The 26,577-nt window shown below is 40.1% G+C and overlaps 1 protein-coding gene across 2 annotated transcripts in view; it reads right to left on the bottom strand.

Annotated features, from left to right (window-relative positions):
• SLC11A2 (solute carrier family 11 member 2) overlaps positions 1–26,577 on the bottom strand; it is an 80,118-nt gene that overhangs the window by 41,323 nt on the left and 12,218 nt on the right. For both annotated transcript variants that reach the window (XM_075851946.1, XM_075851947.1), the window contains exons 3-13: positions 25,508–25,632; positions 24,408–24,533; positions 19,562–19,681; positions 18,063–18,169; positions 16,801–16,871; positions 14,162–14,229; positions 13,789–13,944; positions 12,431–12,589; positions 6,378–6,467; positions 5,581–5,700; positions 4,059–4,208 (exon numbers count right to left, since the gene is read on the bottom strand). In XM_075851946.1, the coding sequence (XP_075708061.1) occupies positions 4,059–4,208; positions 5,581–5,700; positions 6,378–6,467; positions 12,431–12,589; positions 13,789–13,944; positions 14,162–14,229; positions 16,801–16,871; positions 18,063–18,169; positions 19,562–19,681; positions 24,408–24,533; positions 25,508–25,632 (1,292 nt within the window). The remainder of the gene's footprint in view (positions 1–4,058; positions 4,209–5,580; positions 5,701–6,377; positions 6,468–12,430; positions 12,590–13,788; positions 13,945–14,161; positions 14,230–16,800; positions 16,872–18,062; positions 18,170–19,561; positions 19,682–24,407; positions 24,534–25,507; positions 25,633–26,577) is intronic.

Genomic DNA, 26,577 nt, shown 5'->3' with positions numbered 1-26,577 from the left:
GTCTGGATGCAGAGTGGACCGCATATAGACGTCGTCCTTATCATTCCACTTTACTTCAAGTAACTCCGCGCTTGCCAGTGCGAATGACGCCCCCCTTTCCACACGTCCGGATACCAATTGCTTTGGTAATCCCACCCATTTTTCACGGACTGTCCCGCAGACCCCTGTATTTGCAGCATGGAGGGATTTAAAAAGGGGGACACTGCTATAAAAATTTTCAGTACAGACGTGGTACCCTTGATGCAGGAAAGGCCCCACACAATTTTGGCGGATGTGCCAATTGTCTCTGAGCAGCCTGGGGGATTAATTTGGCGGTCTTTGCCTTCATAGATTAAGAAACTGCAGGTGTACCCTGTTGTGCTCTCACACACTTTATATTATTTAACGCCATATTTGGCAATGTTGGGAGGGGGATCAACTGCCATAATGAAAGACGGCCTTTATAGCTCATCAGGGATTCATCCACCGAAAAATCCTACACCCCAGATCAAAATTTGAGTAAAGATTTTTGTAGGAGGGAAATTAAGGGTCTCAAGTTATTAAGGCGATAGTAGCCTGGGTCATTTCTTTAGGGAACTTGGGCGTTCTCTGTATAATGCATGAAGCGCATTATGGATTCATATCGGTGTCGGGACATAACTGCTGCAAATACAGGGGTAGCCTGAACAGCCCTTGATGCCGAGTAGGAGCGGATAGTTGGTTCTTTGACCAACCCCATATTTAATGTTAGGCATAAAAAAAATTTAAGCTCAGGGACACTAGTGGGGGTCCATGATGAGTAGACGGATGTTGGTTTCTGTGCAATAAACTGTCTTGCATATATATTTGTCTGTTGGACAATTAACTCCACGACTCGGTCACTGACAAATATGTGGAAGAAGTCCAAAGGGGTATAATTAGCAACATCCACTTTTATTCCTGAGGTTGCTGACAGTTGTGGGACCTGGGGGGGGAAATGAAATTGCAGGATCCCAGAACACAGGGGGCCCTGCACCTGGGGATTTGACAGCGACGACGGATTCCACCACCATAGGGATATGGGGTCCAGACGTAGAAGTAGAACTTGAGTCGTCACGGTCTAAAAAAAGTTCCACCTCTGAAGCTGGTGTCACTACCTGAAATGCCAGAGCATAGCAAGCAAGGCCCACACTTGCTCTGCAGTAAACATTCTTCGAGCCATTATTTAGGTAGAAATGTAACCGTTGGGCTACTAACTTTTTTTTGTTTTGCTTTTTATTTGTTTTTTTTTGTATTTTTTTTCAAACTAGGAAAAAAAAAAAAAAAGATACCCTGCCTATCACTAGGTAGATAGATTCCTAAAAGCAGCGCAGAAAAAAATGACGTAAAACTGGCTAACAACAAGTAATAGCTACCAGAAAATGTACTGATCACTTATGCTCACACAGGGGATGAGGGGGCACAAACAGGTGAGGAGGGGGCACAAATGGGGTGATCAGGGGGCACGGACTTGAAGTTTGTGTGTTTTTTCACTTTACTTCACTTCTACAGCTCAGGATTTGGTTGTAGTGTCCCTCTCTCCTCTCACAGATCAACTACAGTGAGGGGAGAGGAAAAAACACAGCCCATGTCCTGGCTGTATTTTATAAATATAACATAGATCACTGTGATAGGTATATGTCAGATTGGTCCCTGCCTGTTACTATTTGCCATATGCTGCCACATCAGCCACATCAGCATGTGTGCGCCATTATGATCAGGGACAGGGGCTGGGGTCAGGGGGGGTCTAATAAGGGGTGCTGGCCCTTATTTTCACTATTTCTCTCTTCTCTCACAGAATATATTCTGTGAGAGAAGAGAGCACTAACCGCCACTGTTTTTACAGTGATCGCCGTTATTTGGTGAATAACGGCGATCACGTGACCGGGGACCAGACAAAACGGTCCTCAGTCTGTGCTCCGAGGCCTCAGCTACCTCCGTAGCGGAGTACACAGAGTTTAAACGCCTCCCGGGGGCGCTATCTTATGCCAAAGCGACGCTGTGAAAAGGCAGCGTCCTGACATAAGTACCCTGAATAGGCTCAGTGAAAACACGTATAGGCGGTCATTAAGGGGTTAAAGAGGCTCTGTCATCTGTTTAATACTTCTCTATCTCCTACCTAATCTAATAAACGCTTTGATGCTAATAATAACCGTTTTGTTTTTAAAAAACAAGGTTTATTAGTGACAAAGTTCTGATAATTTTTACATTTATGCAAATTAATTCTAAATGCCCAACTGGGCGTTTGTTTTTTTAATTTCACCAAGAAAAGTGTTGGACTTTGACTAATCAGCGTCATACACTTCTCTCCTTTCACGCCCAGTTTTATTTACAGCACAGCGTGATCTTGCGAGATCACGCTGTGACGTCACTTACTCCCTCAGTTCCTTCACCAGAGCGACGGGAGAATGACCAGACATCGGCTCCAGCCGTGCCAGGATGATTATCCTCCTCAGCAGCAGTCCTGGCATGGCTGATGGCGATGTTTGGTCATTCTCCCATCACACCAGTGAAGGAACTGCGGGAGTAAGTGAGATGACAGTGTGATCTCACGAGATCATGCTGTGCTGTGAATAAAGCTGGGCATGAATGAAAAGAAGTGCCTGACGCTGATTGGTCAGCGTCATACACTTTGCTGTACAACGCCCACTTAGTAAAACTAAAGAAAACACCCAGTTGAGCATTTAGAATAAATTTGCATAAATGTAAAAATTATCAGAACTGTTTCAATAATCAACGTTTTTAAAAAACAAAACAAAAAAAAAAAAAACAGTAGTTATCTACAACAATGCGTTTATTAGATTAGGTAGGAGATAGAGAAGTATTAAACTGGTGACAGCTTCTTTAACTGGGCTTAAAAAGGTCTTAATGACCAGCAAAATTTTTACGTTTTTGCCCCTCTGCCTTTCAGCAGCGATAACTTTATTTTTTTTTATTGACGTGGCTGTATGAGGCCTTGTTTCATGCTAGAGAATTTTATTTTTATTTTTTTTTGCACAGTTTGGGGGGTAGAAAAAATTCACTGTCAAAGTTACATAATTTTTATGGCGTGAATATCGGCATTGTTTTTTATGTTTCTTTTTTCAACTTGTTCACGTTTCACGCTAAACCTGTTGAATTAATTCTTCAGGTTATTCCAGTCGTGTGGATACCTAATATGTGTAGGTTTTTTGTTTTTATGTAGTGTATTGGCAATAAAATAGATTTTATGCAAAATACTGACTTTTTTGATTACAATTTTGTTTTAAATCCCATTAAGGGATAACTTTATTTACAACTTTATTTTTTACTTAAAATGTATTAGCATACTCTTGTATGCTAATACATTACACTGTGTCACTATGACACAGGCTGCTGTTAGGGAACATTATGTGCTGCCCTAACAGCAGGCACACTGAACAGACAGCACTGGGGTCCTTTGTAGGTCCCCAGGGCTGAATTCAGAGGGATGCACCGGTCTTTGATCGTGTCACCGGGTTTTCAGACCATGGTGATCAAAGGGTTAAACAGCTGGGGTTAGAGCAGCCTCCTGAACACAGCTGGAATCAGAAAACGTTCCAAGATCAGGAGCTGCAAGTTACAGCTCCTACTTAGAGGATGAGCGCTCATCAGCCTCTTCTACAGCGACGCAAAAGATGTCACTGTAGACGAAGGGTGTATACCGCCTGATGTCAAAAGACGGTGGGCGGTCGTTAAGGAGTTAAGAAGCACCTTTTCTAGCAATCTTAAATAGTTCAATAAATAAAATTTGCAGTGCAACATATAATTGTTTAAGTGGTCACATGTTGCAGTACGGAGCACCCAAGAGACTACTAAACACGATGATAATTTGGGAAAATTAAGAACATTATTACAAGATTATAGCCAGTGAAATAAGTGGCTTTGCCTGGGGGGTTAATTTGAGACCATATCTGTGACTATACTAATAAGATCAAAAATATATTCTCTGAAAGAATCCCAGACGTATAGGACCATAGAGAATATATTTAGTCTGAGACAACAACATGCTAACATAAATTTACATATACACTCCTGGTACAGCACATACTGTAGATACTCACCTGTAGACTCTGCAGCACATTGAGAAAATCGTTCATCCCTGTAAGGTGCTCAACATCTTGGAAAATGGCAACAAACAAAGTGGGAGTAATTGCAATAGATCGAGTAAGGATCACCCTGGCAAATCGTGACCATTTCAAGTTCAAGAAACCCTAAAAAACAAAAATGAAAACACAGCAACATTAATAATAAAGAATTCAGAAACAAAATGATCCAAATCATTAAGATACCTCTGGTGGATGCCTTTACTACGTACACAAGTCTGACTGTGGTTTTAATAGATAGCTTGACCCCACGATCCACTAGAACGCGGATCCCGACCGCAGGGATGAGGAGCATGAATGGAACATCGGTCAAGCATGTGCTGTGCTGCTCCAATCAAAATCTGTGGGACTGACTGAGACAGCCGAGTACAGCTGTGGATAGGCGATAAAGGTCAATTGTGGGAAAACTCCTTTAAATGACTAGCCGATTTTGGGTCTTCATCTCCAAGCAATATTTTTTTATTTTTTCACTGTCGCATTCCAGGCTAAAAAAAAAATATATACACATTTCAGATTTAACTGGTTGCCGACACAGGACGAGTATGCTCATCCTGAGCGGCGAGCACTTCGCGCATTAAGACGAGCATACTCGTCCTGTGTGACAGCCGTCTCTGCGTGCGATCGAGAGCGGGGCAACAGCTGTAATACACAGCCACGGCCCCGCTCTGACAGCGGAGAGGAGAGAAACATCTTCTCTCCGCCGTTAACCCTTTGAATGCTGCGATGAAAGCTGATCGCGACGTTCAAAGAGAGGGGACTGCACATTGATCGCGCCACAGAAGATAACTGTGACGCGATCAAAGCCCACAACTCATATGGCCAGACAGCCCAGGGTCCATTTAAGGACCCCAGGGCTGTCTGAACATATTTCCTGTTGTTAGGGCATACTGAGGTATGCCCTAACAGCTGCCTGTGTATAATCAGTAACAGGCTAATGTACTGGCATATAGATCTATGCCAGTACATTAGTTACAAAATCAAAATGACAAATCCCTTTATGGGATTAAAAGAAAAAGTTAACTGAATGTAAAAAAAAAATACACAGAAACACATACAGTACAACTCGTCCCGCAAAAAACAAAGTCTCATACAACTACGTCGTACAAAAAATAAAACAGAGTTAGGTATGAGTGTCAGGATGCAAAGAGGGAAATGTAAAAAAATTGCTCTGTCCTCAAGGCCAAAATTAACGGAGAAAGACCCATGGGAGATATGGGTGCAAACTGTGTAATGCATTTACACAGGTTCCCTTTGTCCAACATTATATTTTGTGAACATTGGCAAGTCATAATCTAGTAGTGCACAAGGGAATGGTTTTCTTTTTGACCAATTCTGTTTAGTGTACAGAATTAGTGAAAAAAAATATAACTCCTTGTAGACGTAAGGGGCACCTCTTCTTTACATGCAGTGCCAGTATATCAAGAGTTTGTCTTTGCAGATGATAAATTAATGCAATGTCAGAGGAATTCTATTTACTTACCTCCATGACAAACTGTCCAGAGTAAGTGCCAGTCATAGTTGAGCTTTGACCTGCAGCCAATATCCCCACTGCCCAGATATAGAGAGCAGCGGGTCCAAAATAGCACCCTAGAACGACACCCTAGAACACAAGAAACCACAGGTAAATCACAAGGAAACTACCTTTTCTCTCACATGAAGAGACCAACTTAAGGGCAGCTGGGCTTGCACACTGCCATCTCAATGTTTATTTTATGTTTGAGTGTCCAAGCGTCGTGACACCATTGCAATGCCATCATTTGTGTATAAGGTGCAAACATTAGCAGAGCTTGGTATGGAGTTCATGGGATCCACACAAATTGTGTTTTGTATAGTAACAAATGTGTCTCCTGCTCGGGGATGTTAGGTGTGGTGTGTGTGGCACTTTAGGTGTTTGCATGCCACTTGTGGTGCCCTAAACTAACCAAATGGGACATAGTGATTTTAAGACACTACTTTTTGTTTTGCATTTTTGTAATAATTTTGATTGGAGAATTACCTTAGCCATCTGTATGAATTCCATGGGTCTTCAGAACGACACTAGTTATTTAAAATATTAACCTTGGTAACTTTATATTAACTATGAAATCGAATGTGAAACAATCATGACCCAAGTGGACTTGTGTAATCACCTGACTAACAGTAGGTCACCTGTATCGGCACAATCACTCTGTATTTTTATAGATGGATATCAAATAACTCTCATAAAGGAATAAACCTTTCGAATTCTATTAAAAAAAACTTAAATTATCAGCATGTTCCATTTGAAAATATACTCACCCCCTTGTAAATATCCACTTTCAAAGTGTCGGTGTTGTTGGGAAATAAATAACTTTGGCCACCGCTGGTCTGGTTAAAACACTGTGTAAGCTTAGGAAGGAAAAAAGAAAAAAAATAGGGATTTTTTATACTTGGGAGATAATCTGTCTGTCACATGAGTCGATGATGCAGAAACACAATTAGCATAGCTCTAAAATAACAATTTTGCGTATTACGTAACCTATCAGCAAAAACAACACTGGTATATTAACTCGTTCAGGACCAAACCAAAAACAAACAAACAAACAAACAAACAAACAAAACATACACCCCACAATTCCCCCATTGTTCCTTTTATTTTTTTCACATTGCTCATTGCTGAACTAAAATAAGTGTATATATTTATAGTGCATGTCGTGACGGTTTTGGGGATGTGGGTGTTATAGTACTGTACATGCGTTTCTAAATAAAACGTAGTATATTTTAAAAGAAAAAAATGTGTTTTGTGCCATTCTGTTGTACTTTTTTTTTTTTTTTCAGTGATTTTATTCATTTTTTTTGGTCCCATAAAGGGATTTTGATTTTGCATTGATGTTTTTTTTTATTACAATATACTGCAAATATTTATGTATGCAAATATATTGTGCCTGTTGGACTTACGCCCTAACAGGCTTTTACAAGAGACAGCGCTGGGGACATTTGTCTGGTCCCAGGCTGTCCCATAGTGGGCCTATGGCACAGATTACAGTGCTGCAATTAGGTTTACCCCTGGGATCGGAGTTCTCTCCAAATCTGACAACTACAGTGACTGTGCGGCTGTTTATTAACAGCCATTCTCCCGCTAATTGTGCGGGCCCAGCAGCAGTACCTGCACGATCACCTTGACATAATAGCACATCGAGATGCATTACCTGCTTAAGGCCCTTAATGTACTATTACCTCAGGGGCAGGAAGGGGTCAAACCTAAAGTATGCAACCTGGATCGGAATAAAAACCTAATGGCTTTAACCAGTTTTTAATATAATAGCAAAACCATAAGGGCTTTATAGCTATATTTATTTTAAGGGAAAATTACCCTATTGTTTAAATCAAGTTTTTATGTTAACCCCTTCCCGACCAGCCCACGTAGATTAACGGGCTGCAGCACTGGTCCTTGTGGCTGCTGCCCGTTAATCTACATGTGCTCCTAACAGAGCGCACAGGCATTTCTTGCAGCCCAGCATCTCTCAGTACTGGCTGCTACTAGCAGCCTTAGTACTGACGGAAGACATCGGGTGGTATCACAGACGTGATCCCCGCCGATTAACTCCTTAAATGCGGCGGTCAATAGCGACCACCGCATTTAATACGCTGCCTGTCAATATGAAACTGACAGATAGAATACCCTGCAATACATAAGTATTGAAGGGTATTATAACAACGATCCAACAGTTGGAAGTAATTAAAGAAAAAAAAAGAAAAAATCCCCCTTTTCCCCCTTAGAAAAAAATGAAATAAATAAATAAAAGGAATTTATAATAATAAACTATGCATAATTTGTATCGCTGCATCCGTAACGTCCATAATGTTATTTATCCCGCACGGTATACGCCGTAAAAAAACAATACTAGAATCGCTATTTTTAGTCACTTCAAGCCACTTCAGAACTGAACTGGTCCACAAAAAAATAGGTTTTGGGAATTTCCTTGAAAATGTAAGAAATTGCTGCTAAAGTTCTATGCCTTGAAAAGTCCTGGAAAAATAAAAGGATGTTCAAAAAAATGATGCAAACATAAAGTAGACATGTTGGAAATGTTAACTAGTAACTATTTTGTGTGGTATTACGATTTGTTTCACAAGCAGATACATTTAAATTTAGAAAAATGCAAATTTTTGCAAATTTTCTCTAAATTTTGGTGTTTTTCACAAATAAATACTGAATTTAATAGACCACATTTTTGCACTAACATAAAGTACAATATGTCACGAGAAAACAATCTCAGAACCGCTTGGATAGGTAAAAGCATTCCAAAGATATTACCACATAAAGTGACACGTCAGATTTGAAAAAAAAATATAAAAATCGGCTGCTTCCACAAAGCCACAACAGGCTGTGTCCTGAAGGGGTTAAACAGATTTTTGCGGGTTTTTTTATTTTTTATTTTCCACGTCACTATATATATATATTTTTGAAAAAAAAATCTCAAATCTTGCCGTTTGTATTATTTTCTGTAGCCATCACATTATCATTACAGGCAGGATTACAATGGCAATTATATAAATAACACAGGATTCATAATTTACAAAAGGTGATGGTCACAGTTCTTCTCCTACCCCTCCCTGCAAAATGACCTCTCCAAAGGTCACAAGTCACAGAGCATGCAAAAAAATAAAAATCTACAGGTTGCTATGGTCCATGTGGCTGCTGTAAAACATCTCTCTAAATGCTGCAGCAGCTCAAGCAAAATGGCTGCCTCCATAATCGTATACAGAAAATAGAATATGATCTACAATCAGAAAAAAAAACGACTAGAATATATTTTTTTTATCAGTATCTGGTTTTAATTAATGAAAAAAATATCGGCAATATATTCCATTTCACCCATTAGTTATCGCGCATTAGTGTTTTTGCAGCGGCCACTAGAAGGCTTTATTCCGATGCAGTTGCCTCTTTACGGTGTTGCATCAGAATAAATATATAGAGCAAGGAGCAGTTAAATCTCCCTGCTCTCAGCTACATCCGGTAGCAGAGGGCTGGGAACAGACCTGCTCGAACGGATGAGGTCGACATCAGTATCGATTCCGCTCGTTTAACCCCTCAGATGCGGTGCCGCATCGGAGTGGTTTTGGAGAGAGGGAGAGGGCCCCCTCTTTCACCCCACCGGCACCCTGCTATAGGATCGCAGGGTGCCAGTGTCTTCTATAGCAGCCAGGGGCCTAATAAAGGCCCCCAGGTCTGCCTCTAGTAAATGCCTGCTAAGCCATGCCAGAGGCATGGCCTAGCAGATGCCTATCCGTTTTGAACGGACAGGCAGTAATACACTGCAATACAATAGTATTAAATCTCAGTCAGTAAATCTCAGTATCCCCCAACATGTGTAGTTAAGATTATTTTCACTGAGTCTCTGACCTGTTTAAGGGATATATAAATTGGCAGTCAACGTTTCACTGCCAATATTTGTATAATAAGTATAAGTATGTCAGCTTATACAAGATAAATGATACAATGTATCAAGAATATGTGTCTGGTGCTTTCGCACTTTGCATTGACACAAAATAAATTAATCTAGTGTGGTAGGTAATAATGCTAAAAAAATAACATATCACATATATTCATGTCCAGTTTGTACCTTAGTTGCTATCTGTTTTTATATATGTTTGTAAACTGAACATAGAATATCAGAGATATAGGTGGGGCCCAATAGTCACACCTATAGAGATCTGCACAAGGTAGATAAATTCAATCCAAGTCCAGCGCATCCAAGTTAGGTACAAGGAATATTGTTCAAGTGCTAAAACCCTTCATTTCATTCCTACCCACTATTAGCCATACGCGTTTCTTTGCTATCTATTTATGCCGCAAATCTTCAGGGGCCTACAGCAATCAATCTATTAGATCTTCTAATCCAGGGGTCTCAAACTCGGCCGGGTAAGTGGGCCACATATAGAAAAAATGGGAAGTTGACGGGCCGCATTACTTTCAAATTGCCGCAGTGTCCTCGGCAGATGCTGCCACAGTGCCCTCGGCAGATGCTGCCACAGTGCCCTCGGCAGATGCTGCCACAGTGCCCTCGGCAGATGCTGCCACAGTGCCCTCGGCAGATGCTGCCACAGTGCCCTCGACAGATGCTGCCACAGTGCCCTCCGCAGATGCTGCCACAGTGCCCTCCGCAGATGCTGCCACAGTGCCCTCCGCAAATGCTGCCACAGTGATGTCAGGGGCTTGCCCAGAGCTGGAGTCCCGGAGCAGAGCCGCTTCTAGCACTCTGCCTGGGATTCCAGCTCTGCTCCTGACATCACTGTCCATATATGGACAGAGATGTCAGGGGCAACCCCAGAGCTGGAGTCCCGGGCAGAGTGCTAGTATGCTCTTCCTAGAACTCCAGCTGTGCTCCTGACATCACTGGGACTCCTGCTCTGGGGAAGCCCCCAACATCATTGTCGATGTATGGGCAGCGATGTCAGAGACTTCCCCAAAGTCCCAGAACAGAGCCTATACTAGCGCTCTGCCCGGGACTCCGGCTATGGGGAAGTCCCAGACATAGTGTGTCCAAACATGGACACCGATGTCAGGGAATTCCACAGAGTCTCGGAGCAGAGCCGATACTATCTCTCTGCCCGGGACTCTGCTCTGGGGAAGACCCTGACACACTGTTCATATATGGACAGCGATGTCAGGGAACTCCACAGAGTCCCGCAGCAGAGCCTGTACTAGCGCTCTGCACGGGACTCCGGCTCTCGGTAAGCCCCAGACATCGCTGTTCACAGCAATGTCAGTGAATTCCAGAGTATCGAAGCAGAGTCTGTACTAGCGGCTCTGTGTCCTGCGGGCTGCAGATGACAGCCCCAGAGGCTGCATGCGGCCCACGGGCCGCGTGCTTGAGACCCCTGTTCTAATCGTAAGCTAGCTTACTATGTTCACGTTGTAGCACGATTTGTTGCATTCAGTACATTGTACACTTAGACTTCTAGAATGCTAGAAGGTCTAATAGATTGATTGCTGTAGGCCCCTGAAGATTTGCGACAGAAATAGCAAAGAAACGCGTAGGGCTAATAGTGGGTAGGATAGGAATTAAGGGTCTTAGCACTTGACTATTGTGCCCCACCTATATCTCTGATAATCTATGTCCAGTTTACAAACATATATAAAAACAGACAGCAACTAAGGTACAAACTGGACATGAATATATGCGATATGTTATTTTTTTAGCATTATTACCTACCACACTAGATTAATTTATTTTGTGTCAATGCAAAGTGCGAACGCACTAGACACACATTCTTGATACATTGTATCATTTATCTTGTATAAGCTGACATACTTATTATACAAACATTGGCAGTGAATCGTTGACCGCCAATTTATATATTCCTTAAACAGGTCAGAGACTCAATACTCAATACAGAAGTACTGAAGTGTATTATAAAAGCGATCAGGTGATCGCACAGTAAAGTCCCCTAGTAGGACTAATAAAAAAAAGTTACAAAAAAGTTTAACAAAAAAGTTTATAATAAATAAATAAATAAAAATACTTTATCCCCTTACAAAATGCTTTATTATGAAAAAAATAAATAAATAAATTTCCCACAAAGTTACACATATTTGGTATTGCCGCGTCTGTAGCGACCCCAACTATAAAGCTATTACATTATTTAACCCGCTCGGCGAACGCTGTAAAAAATAAAATAAAAAACAATGCAAGAATTGCTGTTTTCTGTGCATCCTGCCTTAAAAATGTGATAAAAAGCGATCAAAAAGTCGCACGTGCTCCAAAATTACAAGTGTCGTCCCACAAAAAAAAAAAAAAAGTTATGGCTCTTCAAATATGAAGACAAAAACAAATAATTTTGAAAAAGAAGTGCTTTTACTGTGTAAAAGTAATTGAACATAATAAAACTATATAACTTTGGCATCGTTGCAATAATAACATCCTGCTGAATAAAGTTAGTGTTATTTATAGCACATGGTAAACGGCGTAAATATAGGACGCAAAAAAGTGTTGTTTTTTTTCTATTCACCCCCCAAATAAAGTTAAGAAAAGTTAAATCAATAAATGATATGTAACCCAAAACGGTGCTATTAAAAAATACAACTTGTACCGCAAAAAACAAGACCTTATACAGCTATGTCGACGCAAAAGTAAAAAGTTATAGCTCTTTGAATCAGACAATGGAAAGACGTAAAATATAGCTTGGACATTAAGGCCTAAAATAGGCTGGTCACTAAGGGTTAAACCATACCGAATCATATTAATGTACAACATAAGGCAGCAGGACTTGTTTCTAGTGCTGTCTCCACAAGGTACCAGAACACAGAGTACTGGCTGGTAGGATGTAGGCTGTCATCTACTTTCTATTAGTGAATAAAGACTTACCACTTCTGCATTGGTTTTTCCATAGAAGGCTTCAGCAAACACGGCCACCACAAAGACGTTGATGAGGAAAGACACAAATAAGGCTATAGTTGACTCAATGAAGTAGTATTTGTTGGCCTCTCTCACTTCTTTCTTATTGGCACGATTTATTTCTCTGGACTGGAAGGCAGAAAGAAGTAAAATATAGTTTTTTATTATGAAGTTGATTGAACACATTTAATAAATTAAAGCAAAATTGACCACGAAACAAAAGTAACACGTAAACCGGTAATTATTATTTTTTTATTAATTAAATAATTTTTAGGATTTGGAATCTTGTATTTTAAAAAAACATTAAAAATTACAAAACAAAGGGATTCTCCCCCCTCCACATAAAATCTCCTCTACCCACATCCAGCCCCTGTGGATACATAGATAAATATGTTCATCTCACAGATACGGAACACACACATTATTATATATATAATTCTACGTTAACTGAAATACATTTAATTACATCAGTCTCGAGCCAGAGGTTCTAACCGTGGAGTGTCCAAACATGGACCCCATCGTTTTTTTAAATTTAAGTAGGGATTCCCTGTTAAAATAAAATACCCCTTTCCAGTTCAAGGAGGCCATTTACTTTATTAATATATTCTTTACTATTTGGGGAGACACTGGAGAGCCAGTGTAAGGCTATCAGTTTTCTGGCTGTATACAACTGTCGCCCTATTGCTACCTTTCCGTGTTCAATCCATCTAAAGAAGTCATCAATAAATCCCAAAACACATATCACTGGGTCTCTAGGAATTGCAACTAGCAATTATTTTTAACCATGTATGAAAATTACAGTTCTGTTAAATGTGTTTTCCGAGATCCCCTCCAAATAATTACTTTATATTTTTTAGAAAATCACTTAAAATAGAAATGAAGATACACATTGACGACACTGAATTCTTTTAAACAATATGGTTGCTGTGACATCACTTTCTGGTTGTCATGTGATATTATCAACCAACCATAAGTTCTCTACACACACAAAAAAAAACAAGAAGATCCAGGGATTCGTGGTATAACTAGGAAACGCTCGGTTTCCACTTTATTGGATATAAGCAAACGAGAAGCTTTAAAGAAACACCAGCAGGAGAGACAAGGTGGTGGTATGTGGCAAATAGATTTAGCCTACGCGTTTCAAGCACTAGCTGTGCTCTTAATCATGGCTAGGTCCTCTACACACAGGCACTATGCACACGTGCATACAGAGGAGGGTGGAGGTCCAGAAAACAAAAAACATTAAAACCCTGTTACCCATGGTTTTAAAACCTCAAACACATTAATTATTAAGAGCAAATGACAAATGATTTTACACAAACACATACCTTGACCAAGGCTGAATGTAAGTACATATTGTGAGGCATAATGACAGCTCCCACTATCCCTACTGCTTGTTCAAGTTGAGGGGTCCCACAGCCTTCACAGTAAGGAAAAAACATGCCCTTAACAAGATTTCCTTGGTCTGGGCCGACACGAACATACTGAAAGAGAGCAGAAAACGGCAAGGAAAATGAAGGTTACTATACTGTAAGCACATAAAGTCTCTGACACGGTACAATTGAACACAATTGAAGGGGATCATTTGTCAAAAACGGGTATCAAATGCCACATTGCCAGATCCATTTTCTTTGTTCTATAAATTCTGCAAGATTAACAAAAATACGATAAGAACCTAATCCACATAATTAGTCAACCTACCTCGTAGCCAAAGGTTATTGCCATTATTGCAATCAGTACCCCAAAAAATGCTTCCAATTTTCTCAAACCTACAAATAAACACAGAAATGTTTAGTTTAAAATCAATCTAATTTAAAAATATCTGCAATAGTTACTTAGGCCCCATGCACATGACCATATTTTTATCTATCCCGAAATACTGTCCATAAATACGGATCTGTAGGCAACCGTATCTTATCCGTATATACAGAAGGGTGTCCATAAATACGGTCCGTATTGCATCCGTATTCCATCCATATATACAGATCCGTAAAAAAAAAAAGAAGGAGTGAGGGTGCAAATGATGCCATCATGTTGCATAGCAACACTTCCGTAAAAACGGACGGTATACGGATGCACATCCGTAGCCATCCATATTTACTGAAGCTCCAATAGACTTCTATGGGAGAGTCCTTGCTGTAATTACGGACAAGAATAGGACATGTTCTATAATTTTTTCAGCACGGACACCCATCAGTAAAAATATTGAAAGGTGTCCGTGGCCAATAGAAATGAATGGGTCTGTAATTACGGTCAGTAATTACTGCTGAAAAATACAGTCGTGTGCATGGAGCCTAACTGAAAGTATTATACGAAGCCAAATATGAACACCATAAAATAAATTCTTAACATAATGGATAAAAAGGTCACTTATTGCTAGGAGTAAGACCTCATGCCCACTTCAGTTATTTTCTTCAGTGTGCTATGCGTTATTTTAACAGCACACTGACATTCATTTCTATGGGGCCATGCACACTTCCGTTGTTTTAATGGAACCATGTGTCCGTTCTGACAAAAATAGGACAAGTCCTACTCCTGTCCGTTTTTGATGGAACATTCTCGACCATTTCATTCATTTGATCCGTTGGAACAAGGGACTGCACACGGAAGCCATCTGTGTGAAGAATGTGCATGAGGCCTTAGGAAAAGAATATCTAGACCTATAGAATACCTATACCTGAGAACATAGCCTAACAGATCAAGGTCACTGTTACAGGAGAATATTGCTCCCATCCAGGCACTCTATCTATTTACCAGATATATTTTATGTGGTTATAAGACATAGTATATACTGATATTATTCAGTGATGTTCACCCATTCGAGGTGTCGTTATGCCCAGAAGCCATTTCGTCATAGATTCTTCTCTACAGCCTAATTAGCATTACAGTGGACCTCAAAACAGGAAGTAGCCATTGTAAACGGGATGTGGAGGCAGCTGTGCATACTGGGAATAGATTTACCTATACTGTACTGATGCACATTGGAAGGTATATGGGTGGTTTTAAGGCGGAGTCAATGGAATGAGCGGAGTCAACTCAGAGCTAGGAAGATTTAGACCATGTGAAGCTCTTGATTCGCTCTCTTTTCCTGCCAGCCCTGGACGATCAGCACTTAACATTAGGAATAAGATAAGTTATATCATATTTGTGCTTTCTGTGTATGTATATAAGTATAATACCATTACAGCAGACTTTATACGTGTACATACAGATATTCTAGGCATGACTCTATGTACACATACTAATGGTCAGGTTCTGTATGTGGCTTTGGTTATAAGTGTAGTACCAGGAAACCGTATAGTGTTGGGATCTGGATATATATTACACACACATACACATTACTAGTCACATGTGCAAAGTGCCCAGGGAAGGTAGGAAAAGGAGGCGGCTGTGTGTGGTTGTGTTCTCTATGTAACGTATTGAATCTTCATGTAATGTATATTGCTCGTCACTTCTATGTTATGAGTAAAGCATTTTTATATATTTAAGTATCTGCGAGGGTTGTATGTTACTCCTGTGGTGTGTGAAGGACTGGAGGGTGTGTGCATTGTAACAATACAAAGTAAGCGGACTGTATAGAAAACAGAGTCAAAAGTCTCCTATTTCAGCCAACATTGCATGTGACGAGAGGGGCTGTCACGTAGGTTTCCACACACACTAATTGGCATATAAATGTACACTTATGTTCCAAATCTGCTTCCCCAATTTTACTCATCTGCATGTGTGTCCGTTTTGACCAGAGTTCTAGCACATTAGGATGAAAGAGGTATAGGTCCTACCCATATAGGAGAAAGTTTTAAACCATGCTGCAGTACATAAAATTGGAGGTAGGTATATAAAAAAAAAAAGTTTAAAGACGTTCCCCAATCTAGAAAGTGATTGCATGTCGGTAGGATATACCATCACTTTCTAATTGGTGAGGGTCTGACTGCCAGGACCCCCAAAGAGCCTCAGCGCTGCGGCCCCTTGTGGGATTTTTCCTGCGCAGCGGATGTCTGGGAGTACCTGTAGCCGAGCTCCATTCAAGTTCCTAGGTGTGGTGGGGGGGGGTCCCAGAGGTTGGAATGTTAAAGCATTGCCCAGATGTATGCCATAACATTACCATATGGTCATCTTGAAAAGCGGAAAACAGGGGACCGTAATGAAGGAAGGATCATTCAGGAACATGGAAGCAGATAGGTTGACTACAAATTTTCAAAGTATACGCTTTTTTTTTTTTTTTTTTTTTTTAGGATTTAGGATTTTTTTATTTTTTTTTGGAGGGGGGGGGACTGGGGGTCATCTTAAAGAATTTAAAATGACACATCTGAAACCTCTGTAAGTCTAGTTTTTATACTCACCGTACTTATCCAGAAAGAGGAAGAAAAAAGTGTCTACGATTGTAATCAAAACTCCTCCCCATAGAGGAATTCTGGTGAGACAGAATAAGACAAGAAGGCGTCAGATAATCTTTTAAGTGTCTACTGTCATCTATCTGGAACACAAATGAATAGCTGGTACTCATATTTAATCTGTAAACTGTAATTAAATGAGCAAAATATCTAACATTTTCTGCCATGATTAAGAGCACAGTACGTGCTCGAAACGCGTAGGCTCGGGAAACAGCCCGTTACTACTCCACATCTTGGGACTGCGTCTCCTTTTCAATTTTTAATCCAATTTCTTCAATAAAAGTGGGAATGCCATTTCCTTTTTAAAAACAACTTGACACAGCGCTGGATCATTCCTTTCCTTTTTTGCTAAATATCTATACTTATTACCTGACATTGTAAATATGCTACAACGCTATATTACTATAATCAAATCTAAGCACAATTTATTCTGCAGGTAGACTTTTCTGTACTGTTCGCGAACTCCAAGAGGATACACATACATTAGTAAAAAGATTTGGTTCCATACATATTTTACCAGCGTTCTTCCATAAACTATACCTAGCCATACACAAGTGATTTTAGAATAATGGTAAAGAATAACAGTAGGCCTGAAAATGTTAAAAACGTCATACATCACATTGAAAAATAAATCTCTGCTTTGCTCTTTGACCTGGGTGGAAGTAGTGAATGTTAATGAAGGGACATTTGGCATACGTTTACTAGTGCTGGTCTGTCGTTTCTCATGAATGCCTTTCCAATTATGTCAACCACAACACATTCGACTTTTCTACAGATATCTGCCCCCAGTTGGTGTTTGTCCCACTCCTACATGACGCGAAAAGGTGCAGACGCTCGGCAGCAAATACATGAAATAGGCCTTTTTTATAAAAAAAAATAAAAAAAATCGCTGATTGATGGGCAGCTTAGCATTCAGAGCAGTAGATTAGTCGCTTCCCCCAAATCCTACAAAAGGCAGCTACACCAAATACAAACACATGGTTTATTACATGTATGGCTGTGCACGTAAGGCCTGTATAATTAAAGGATAATTCCACCAAAAATGTTTTCAAGGTCCCTTCACAAAGAATACACCTAAACAAAGGGACAGGGGAAGCCACATGTAATCATTGTGTATATGAGGAATGTACAAATTTATTGTCAAATTAGGAGGATGATAATGATAGTGATAAAAGTTATGAGATGCTTGAAAAAGCGAAGTAGGGACTTACATTCCTACAGACAGAAGGTTAATGGCAATAGCCGAGCCAATGACCTCTTGCATATCAGATCCAATGATAGCCAGCTCTACCATAAGCCACAAGATAATGCGGGGAACCTAAGAACACACAATAAGGTTATGTCATATACTGGTATAACAATGATTTGAAAAAATTTAAGTAAATAAGAGGCTACCATATTATTGCCTTGGCAATATCATAGAAACATATGGACAATAAAAGCACAAGGAAAATTTGATATAAAGCATAATTATTCCGTTTTTCTAAAGTTTTCCAGATTCTAAAAAGCTGGGCCAGCATAGCTAAATAGGCCAGTCATGTCTCCCACTTTGTGGTCAGTGCTCCTAGAGGTTCAGTCCTGTTTCAGACAATCAGCATGTACCGACAGTATACTTGCAGTAAGAGCATCCAGGATCACACAGTGCCTACATCATAAATAAAGTCAGCACTAAAGAAGTAAAAGTTAAGAGCATCCACCTGCTTAACTGGTTCCCGACCACTGGCTGTGTTTTTACGGCCAGCGTCCTTAAAACCCGAGCCATAGACTTTTTACGGCTCGGGTTTTAACTTGCTGCCCGCGCGATCGGGCAGCTGAATGTCGGGTCTCCGGCTGTCAGTGACTGCCGGGGACCCTGAGGAGAGGATAGAAGCAGCTTTCGCTGCTTCTGTCTTCTCTGATGACTTGTACACAGCGCTCAATGAACGCTGTGTATAGGAATAGAGGCAGCGGTCGCGCCGCTGTCTCTATTGCTCCCGGTGTTCATGTGACTGGTCACATGATCGCCGGGTGCCGTTACTGACAGACTGCTGCTGGGTCTTACTAGACCCAGCACAGCCCTATTACTGACAATCGCCACTATGAGAGGGCTGATTTCCCCTGTAACTGGGGCTGCAGTGCAACTCCAGTTACAGTGGAAAAGATGGTGTAAAATAAAGAAAAAATATATATAAAGTTCCCCAAAGGTCTTTTTTGACCTTTGAGGGACAGACCATAGTAATAAAAAAAATAATAAAGTAAAGTGCAAAAAAAAAAATAATAATAAATACACATAAAATACCCATCCCAAAAAAAGTTCCCCTCCCGCCAATCATTGTTGCAACGCTAGCGCCGACCCAATTGCCCTAATATAGACATGTAATATATTAAAATTTACGGTAGACAATGACGATCACAAATAAAAGGTCTATTTTAGGGTAAAACTATGTTATTACCCAAAAAAAATAGCTGAAACGTAAAAAAGCTTATTTTTTTTACTAGTATTTTCAAACTTTATGAATAAAAATTCTAAAATAGCAAAAAGGATGTGTATAAAAACTATAAAAAAATAAACCTGCATTGTCTACGGAAAAATCAGGTTGTTAGCCCAACAAATAAAAAAAGTTAGAGCCATTTAACTAATACGTGCTAAAAAGGGCTAAACGGTGTCTGGTCCTGAAGGCTCAAAATAGCCCGGTCCTGAACTGGTTTTAATACAGATAAAAGGACATACCTTTGGATACTGCCTGTTGCAGACTTCAGCTAAGTGCAGACCGGTCACTACTCCCAACCTTGCTGCCAAACGCTGCAGAAGGAGGCCAATAATGGTGGCAGCCAGAAGAACCCATAGTAACTAAGGAAACATAACATCCGTTAAATAAATGATTACTTTATCAATTCAGAAAGCATTGTACATAAATAGCACTAAATGTATCTGGTGCTCTGCAACAATATTTTCACCTTTTGAAGCACACTTTAGACTTTTCTTATTTTCTTTTTCGTTTCTTAAAGAGGCTGTCACCAGATTTTGCAACCCCTATCTCCTATTGTAGCAGATAGGCGCTGCAATGTAGATAAGAGTAATTTTTTTTTTTTTTTTTTAAAACGAGCATTTTTGGCCAAGTTATGACCATTTTTATATTTATGTAAATGAGGCTTTCTAAAGTACAACTGGGCGTGTTTAAAGTTAAAGTACAACTAGGCGTGTATTGTGTATGTACATCTGGACGTTTTTACTTCTTTTACTAGCTGGGCGTTGTGTATAGAAGTATCATCCACTTCTCTTCACAACGCACAGCTTCTGGCAGTGCACAGACACAGCGTGTTCTCGAGAGATCACGCTGTGACGTCACTCACTTCCTGCCCCAGGTCCTGCATCGTGTCGGACGAGCGAGGACACATCGGCACCAGAGGCTACAGTTGATTCTGCAGCAGCATTGGCGTTTGCAGGTAAGTCGATGTAGCTACTTACCTGCAAACGCCGATGCTGCTGCAGAATCAACTGTAGCCTCTGGTGCCGATGTGTCCTCGCTCGTCCGACACGATGCAGGACCTGGGGCAGGAAGTGAGTGACGTCACAGCGTGATCTCTCGAGAACACGCTGTGTGTCTGTGCACTGCCAGAAGCTGGGCGTTGTGAAGAGAAGTGGATGATGCTGATTCGTCAGCATCATACACTCCCATTCACAACACCCAGCTAGTAAAAGAAGTAAAAACGCCCAGATGTAACAAACACAATACACGCCCAGTTGTACTTTTACTTTAAACACGCCCAGTTGTACTTTAGAAAGCCTCATTTGCATAAATATAAAAATGGTCATAACTTGGCCAAAAATGCTCGTTTTTAAAAAAAAAACGTTACTCTTATCTACATTGCAGCGCCGATCTGCTGCAATAGGAGATGGGGGTTGCAAAATCTGGTGACAGAGCCTCTTTAAAGGGGTATTCCCACCTCAGACATTTATGGCATATCCACAGGAGTCACGGAAAGATCATAGCAAAACACGCTTGGCTGTTTACAGAAAACCCAGTCAACTTGTCAGACAGTGGCCGGAGCCCAGTGACAGAAGGTAGGACGGGGTCATGGGGTCCAGTTCTAGAGATAGATGCAGGTCCCACCCCTGGGACCTGCACCTATCGGACATTTATGGCATATCCTGTTTTCAAGATGGGAATACTCATTTAAAGGAACACTAAACAAATGAATGATTTTCTACAGTCTTGTAGAGATCTGGCAGAGAACACAGTGGATTTCCTTCTGATCGCTTCCATTTTTGGCTGGTTAAAGAGGCTCTGTCACCACATTATAAGTGGCCTATCTCCTACATAAGGAGATCGGCGCTATAATGTAGGTGACAGCAGTCCTTTTTATTTTAAAAAACGATCTATTTTCACCATTTTATTCGCGATTTTAGCTTTATGCTATTGAGTGTCTAAATGGACAACTGGGCGTGTTTTACTATTGACCAAGTGGGCGTTGTACAGAGGAGTGTCTCTCCATTCATTTAGTCAGCGCATAGGGATCCTTTTAGATCGCTATGTACTGTCTTATACTAACACATTAACGATACTGAAGTCTTTAGACAGTGAATAGACATTCCACGGGATGTCTATTCACAATCCCTGCACTTCGTTAATGTTTCTGTGGTAGTTACATACTATAAATGACAGGTTACAACGAGATTACGCTTGCTCTGCTGTAACTACCACAGAAACATTAACTAAGTGGCGGGATTGTGAATAGACATCCCGTGGAATGTCTATTCACTGTCTAAACACTTCAGTATTGTTAATGTGTTAGTATAAGACAGTACATAGCGATCTAAAAGGATCCCTATGCGCGGACTAAATAAATGGAGAGACATGTATGACGCGGATTGGTCAGCATCATACACTCTCCTCTGTACAACGCCCACTTGGTCAATAGTAAAAACACGTTCAGTTGCCCATTGAGACACTCATTAGCATAAAGCTAAAATCGCTAATAACATGGTGAAAATAGATAGTTTTTTAAAATACAAAGCCCTGCTGTCACCTACATTATAGCGCCGATCTCCTTATGTAGGAGATAGGGAACTTATAATGTGGTGACAGAGTTTCTTTAACCAGTTCAGGACCGGGCTATTTTGCGCCTTCAGGACCAGACACCGTTTAGCCATTTTTAGCACGTGTTAGTTAAATGGCTAAAACGTTTTTATTTGTTGGGCTAACGACGTGATTTTTGCGACGTTTTTTCCGTAGGCAATGCAGGTTTAATTTTTTTCGTTTTTATACACACCTTTTTTTGCGATTTTAGAATTTTTATTCATAAAGTTTGAAAATAATAGTAAAAAAATAAGCTTTTTTACGTTTCAGCTATTTTTTTGGGGTAATAACATAGTTTTAACCTAAAATAGACCTTTTATTTGTGATCGTCATTGTCTACCGTAAATTTTAATATATTACATGTCTATATTAGGGTAATTGGGTCAGCGCTAGCGTTACAACAATGATTGGCGGGGGGAACATGTTTTTTTTGGGGTGGGTATTTTATGTGTATTTATTATTTAATTTTTTTTTGCACTTTACTTTATTATTTTTTTATTACTATGGTCTGTCCCCCAAAGGTCAAAAAAGACCTTTGGGGAACTTTATATATATTTTTTCTTTCTTTTACACCATCTTTTCCACTGTAACTGGAGCTGCACAGCAGCCCCAGTTACAGGGGAAATCAGCCCTCTCATAGTGACGATTGTCACTAATAGGGCTGTGCTGGGTCTTGTAAGACCCAGCAGCAGTCTGTCACTAACGGGACCCGGCGATCATGTGACCTGTCACATGATCACCGGGAGGAATAGAGACAGCGCCGCTGCTGCTGTCTCTATTCCTATACACAGCGTTCATTGAACGCTGTGTAAAAACACATCGGAGAAGACAGAAGCAGTGAAAGCTGCTTCTATCCTCTCCTCAGGGTCCCCGGCAGTCACTGACAGCCGGAGACCCGACATTCAGCTGCCCGATCGCGCGGGCAGCAAGTTAAAACCCGAGCCGTAAAAAGTCTATGGCTCGGGTTTTAAGGACCCTGACCGCAGGCCGTAAATATACAGCCAGCGGTCGGGAACCAGTTAAGGGAATGGGGTTTAACATTCTTTTTCTCCTATAGCCCACAGAGCAGTGGGCAGAGATTCCTGATGCAGCCAGTAGTCTTACAGTCAAACACAGGATTGTGTCGAGGAGGAAGAAGAGGGGAAGATAGATGATCACTTGGGACATACAGGTGAATCCTTTAAGTATTTCTCAGTTTTGATTGCAATGAGACAAAATATTATCAAAGTAGAGGAAGATGTTACATTTTATAATTTATGTGTATTTTCTGTGTTTAGTGTTCCTTTAAATTTTAGCTTGTTATATTTTAACTAAATGTTATTCTTGTATTACATTTTATATAACATCAAAATGCCTTAGGGGTAAATAATTACAAATAGCTGTATAGACGACCAGTCAGCTCTCCTGGCGTGTCAGTTTTATTAAAAACTGGAATCCCTCCATTAAAGGGAATGTATCTTTTTTTTTTCTAATCTGTTTTTATTTTTTGATTGTACATTTTTTATTCTATTTTATTTCTGTACATGATTATGGGAGCAGCTATCTTGCATGAGCTGCTGTTAACAGCATTTAGGAATACAACAGCCACATGGACCATGGGAACCCGTTCTGCTCACTGTACATGATAACCCTCATACATCTATCTTGAGTGGAGCAAAACAAGCGACCACCGAAATGTGTACACATGAAATCATGTTACAATCGCAGACAAGGTCCATTTTGTATCACCGAGGCCGATTGTAATAATACGTAATTTGAAGTCACCTTGACGTGACATTCCCAAACTCACACACATTTAGGATTTTACCCATACAGTACATGGGTAATGCTAACACCGGCGGTAGCCGATAATGAAGATGATCACTTTAACGTTAAATAGCTTTCAAATGAGCCCCGACTCGACCCCCCCACCCATGCCATTTAAGATTTTGCTGTCCCCGCCCACCCCACCGCCCACCAGGGGGTGTTTTTTTTTTTTTTTTTGCGTTGACTGGTAGATTTTATGACCCCATTAAATCCCACCAAATTTCAACCCTCTACCTCGAGCCGTTCAAAAGTTATGAGGGTGTTCCGGAACTTTTGGTGGGCACTGTATATTGGTTTTACCCTTCATTGTAATCCTGCCTGTGATAAAGAGATGGATGGTGAGAAGTGATCTCTAAGGAACAGGAAGTGTTAGTCTATTGTGAGGCTTACTCATGAGTAAGAACACTTCTGTTCGAAACGCATAAGCTGTGACACGACTTACCTGTGTTCCAACTGGATTTTTTTTAAAGATAACATAATAAAGCTCTTTTTATACCATATTTTGTGGATGTGCTGAGGAAAAATTTCTCTTCTTTGAAAAGTCAATTTATTCATACATTTACAGAAGGAATAACATAGAAACGGTACAAAGATCCAACATTATTATTTAACGAGGAATACAAATATTTACTAAAACAGACATTCCAGGAGATTTGACAGGTTCTCTTTGAACTTAAGAAATCTATTCACCTTGAAGCCAGCTACAGAGCCAGACTGCAAGTCAGATTCAATGTTTCCTGGATCTAGATAGGCAATGCTCATCAAGAAGCCAGGTCCAGTAAAGGCCCACAGCTTCCGGAAACTGAACCAAGAGTGCTGCAAAGAAAATAAATACAAAGAAGTATAATAATTACATGTACATTATATATGTATAAATACACAGATATATCTACAATTCAGTTAAAAAAAAGAATTTGCACCGGTTATTGCATATTTGCCATACTCAATTTCTGATGGGTACATTTCTGCTAAAAAAAAACAAAACATCAAGGTGCATACACTGAATAGATACAGTAGACTACTATAGACCGGATGTATGTCACAAGAATGTACTTTTGGCATCCACCAGGTAGGTATACGGCGTAGCTTTCCACCATGAGTGGCAGTCGGCTACTGCAACAAAAAATGTACTGTGAAGTATAAGTTCTTTGACTAGGGGGATTATGAATGACATAAGCTACTGTTAAGCATACAGTGGCATAAATTGGGACTCTACGTTCTATTTCCATAGGGTATGCGCCAAATGTAGTCCCCTAGACTTGATGGGAAAAGAGCTTTATCCATAAATTACCCATCATAATTTTGCTCCCCCTTGTCCCTGTGCAAAGGCCACATTTTCTGTCAACTATAACAGTGCTGTAATGTGTCACCTTTGGAATGTGGCAGTCATGTGATGATCAGATGAGATCACGTGACCAAAGACTAAACAAGGTCACACTAGAGACTGTGGAAGTATAGTGCCAAGTTTATTATATTACTTTGATATTATTTCTGCATAGACAAAAAAAGTTCATAAGAAACAGAAAACCCTTTTAAAATTAAGTGGGTAGTTTCTGTCTTATATGGGTGATATGAATTTATAAAATACAGAAACACTTAAAAAACAACAACAAAAAAAGCGGTATACATTTCCTCAGACTTCCCTTTGCCTAACATAACATTTTGTTTATAGATTACTTTTTCCTGAAGCATTCATAATAGGGGGCATAAAGGAGAAATAATCATTCAACAACATAAAATAGATAGAATAAAACAAGCATTCCCATCTATGTATTCTCCAAGTCCCTTACCACCTCATCTTCCGGGATGGGTATTTTCTCATCAAAATAGCTTGTAAATGGTTCACCCTCAATGACTGGCTCAATACTACCATCACTGATGTCTGGTTTGGATCCATTATCTCCTGATACACTTTCTAGAAAACAAAGACGAAGATAATTTATGAAGGCCATAAACTGAGCTTTTTAAATTTATGTCAAATAATATGTCAATATCAAAAGCTATCTATTAAAGTGGTTGTCCAGTACCAAAAAATGTATGGCCTATCCTCAGGCTAGACCATCAATATCGGATCGGTCAGGGTCTGACTCCCGGCACACCCGCTGATCAGCTGTTTTGAAGGGCCCTCAGCGCTCGTACGAGCGCTGCTTTCCCTTCATTACGGTCACTGCTCACACTGAATCGCCGACACACTTGTAGCGGCGATTCACAGTATTACGGAGTTCTCCCATTGAAGTGAATAAGAGAAGGCCGTAATACTGTGAAGTGCCGCTACAAGTGTGTCAGCAATTTACAGCATGAGAAGCAAAGGAATACGTGATACAGGTTTCAGTGCTTGATACAGCTGCTCTGTATACAGGATACAAAGCAGCTGTATCTCAAAAAGAAAAAATAATTTTTCATAAAAAGCATTTAGAAAGTTGCACCAAACACACTGATTGACATTTTTATAAAAAAAAAAAAAAAAGAAAAAGGGGTACATAGCCTTTAAGCCCTTTGGCAGTGCTTACAGAAGCACTCCAATGAATAATATTATTCTTTTGTCTCTCAGCAATGGGTATCTTGTACACATGTACTTTATATTTTCTCCCCAAGCGTTTATTCAAATACAGCCTGTGTTCAGATCCCCCATGCAGTCACCTGATCGCCAGTCTGACTCGCCAATTCACACAGGGATCAAGTGAACCCACTACTTCATCTGTGATAGGGAATTGCACAGATACGATTGACAGGTTCCCTTTAAGTAGCTTCAATCGCAAAATATATTATATATATTTTTTTATTTATTTTTTTCATCGATATTTTATATGATTGTGCTTACTATTATCTGCTGCAGCATGGCAAATGTATATTATCACAT

The sequence above is a fragment of the Rhinoderma darwinii genome, chromosome 2 (genome assembly GCF_050947455.1).
Source record: "Rhinoderma darwinii isolate aRhiDar2 chromosome 2, aRhiDar2.hap1, whole genome shotgun sequence".
Taxonomy (NCBI): Eukaryota; Metazoa; Chordata; class Amphibia; order Anura; family Rhinodermatidae; genus Rhinoderma; species Rhinoderma darwinii.
The sequence above is the reverse complement of the archived record's forward strand: the minus strand, read 5'-3'. Positions and strand labels throughout refer to the sequence as shown.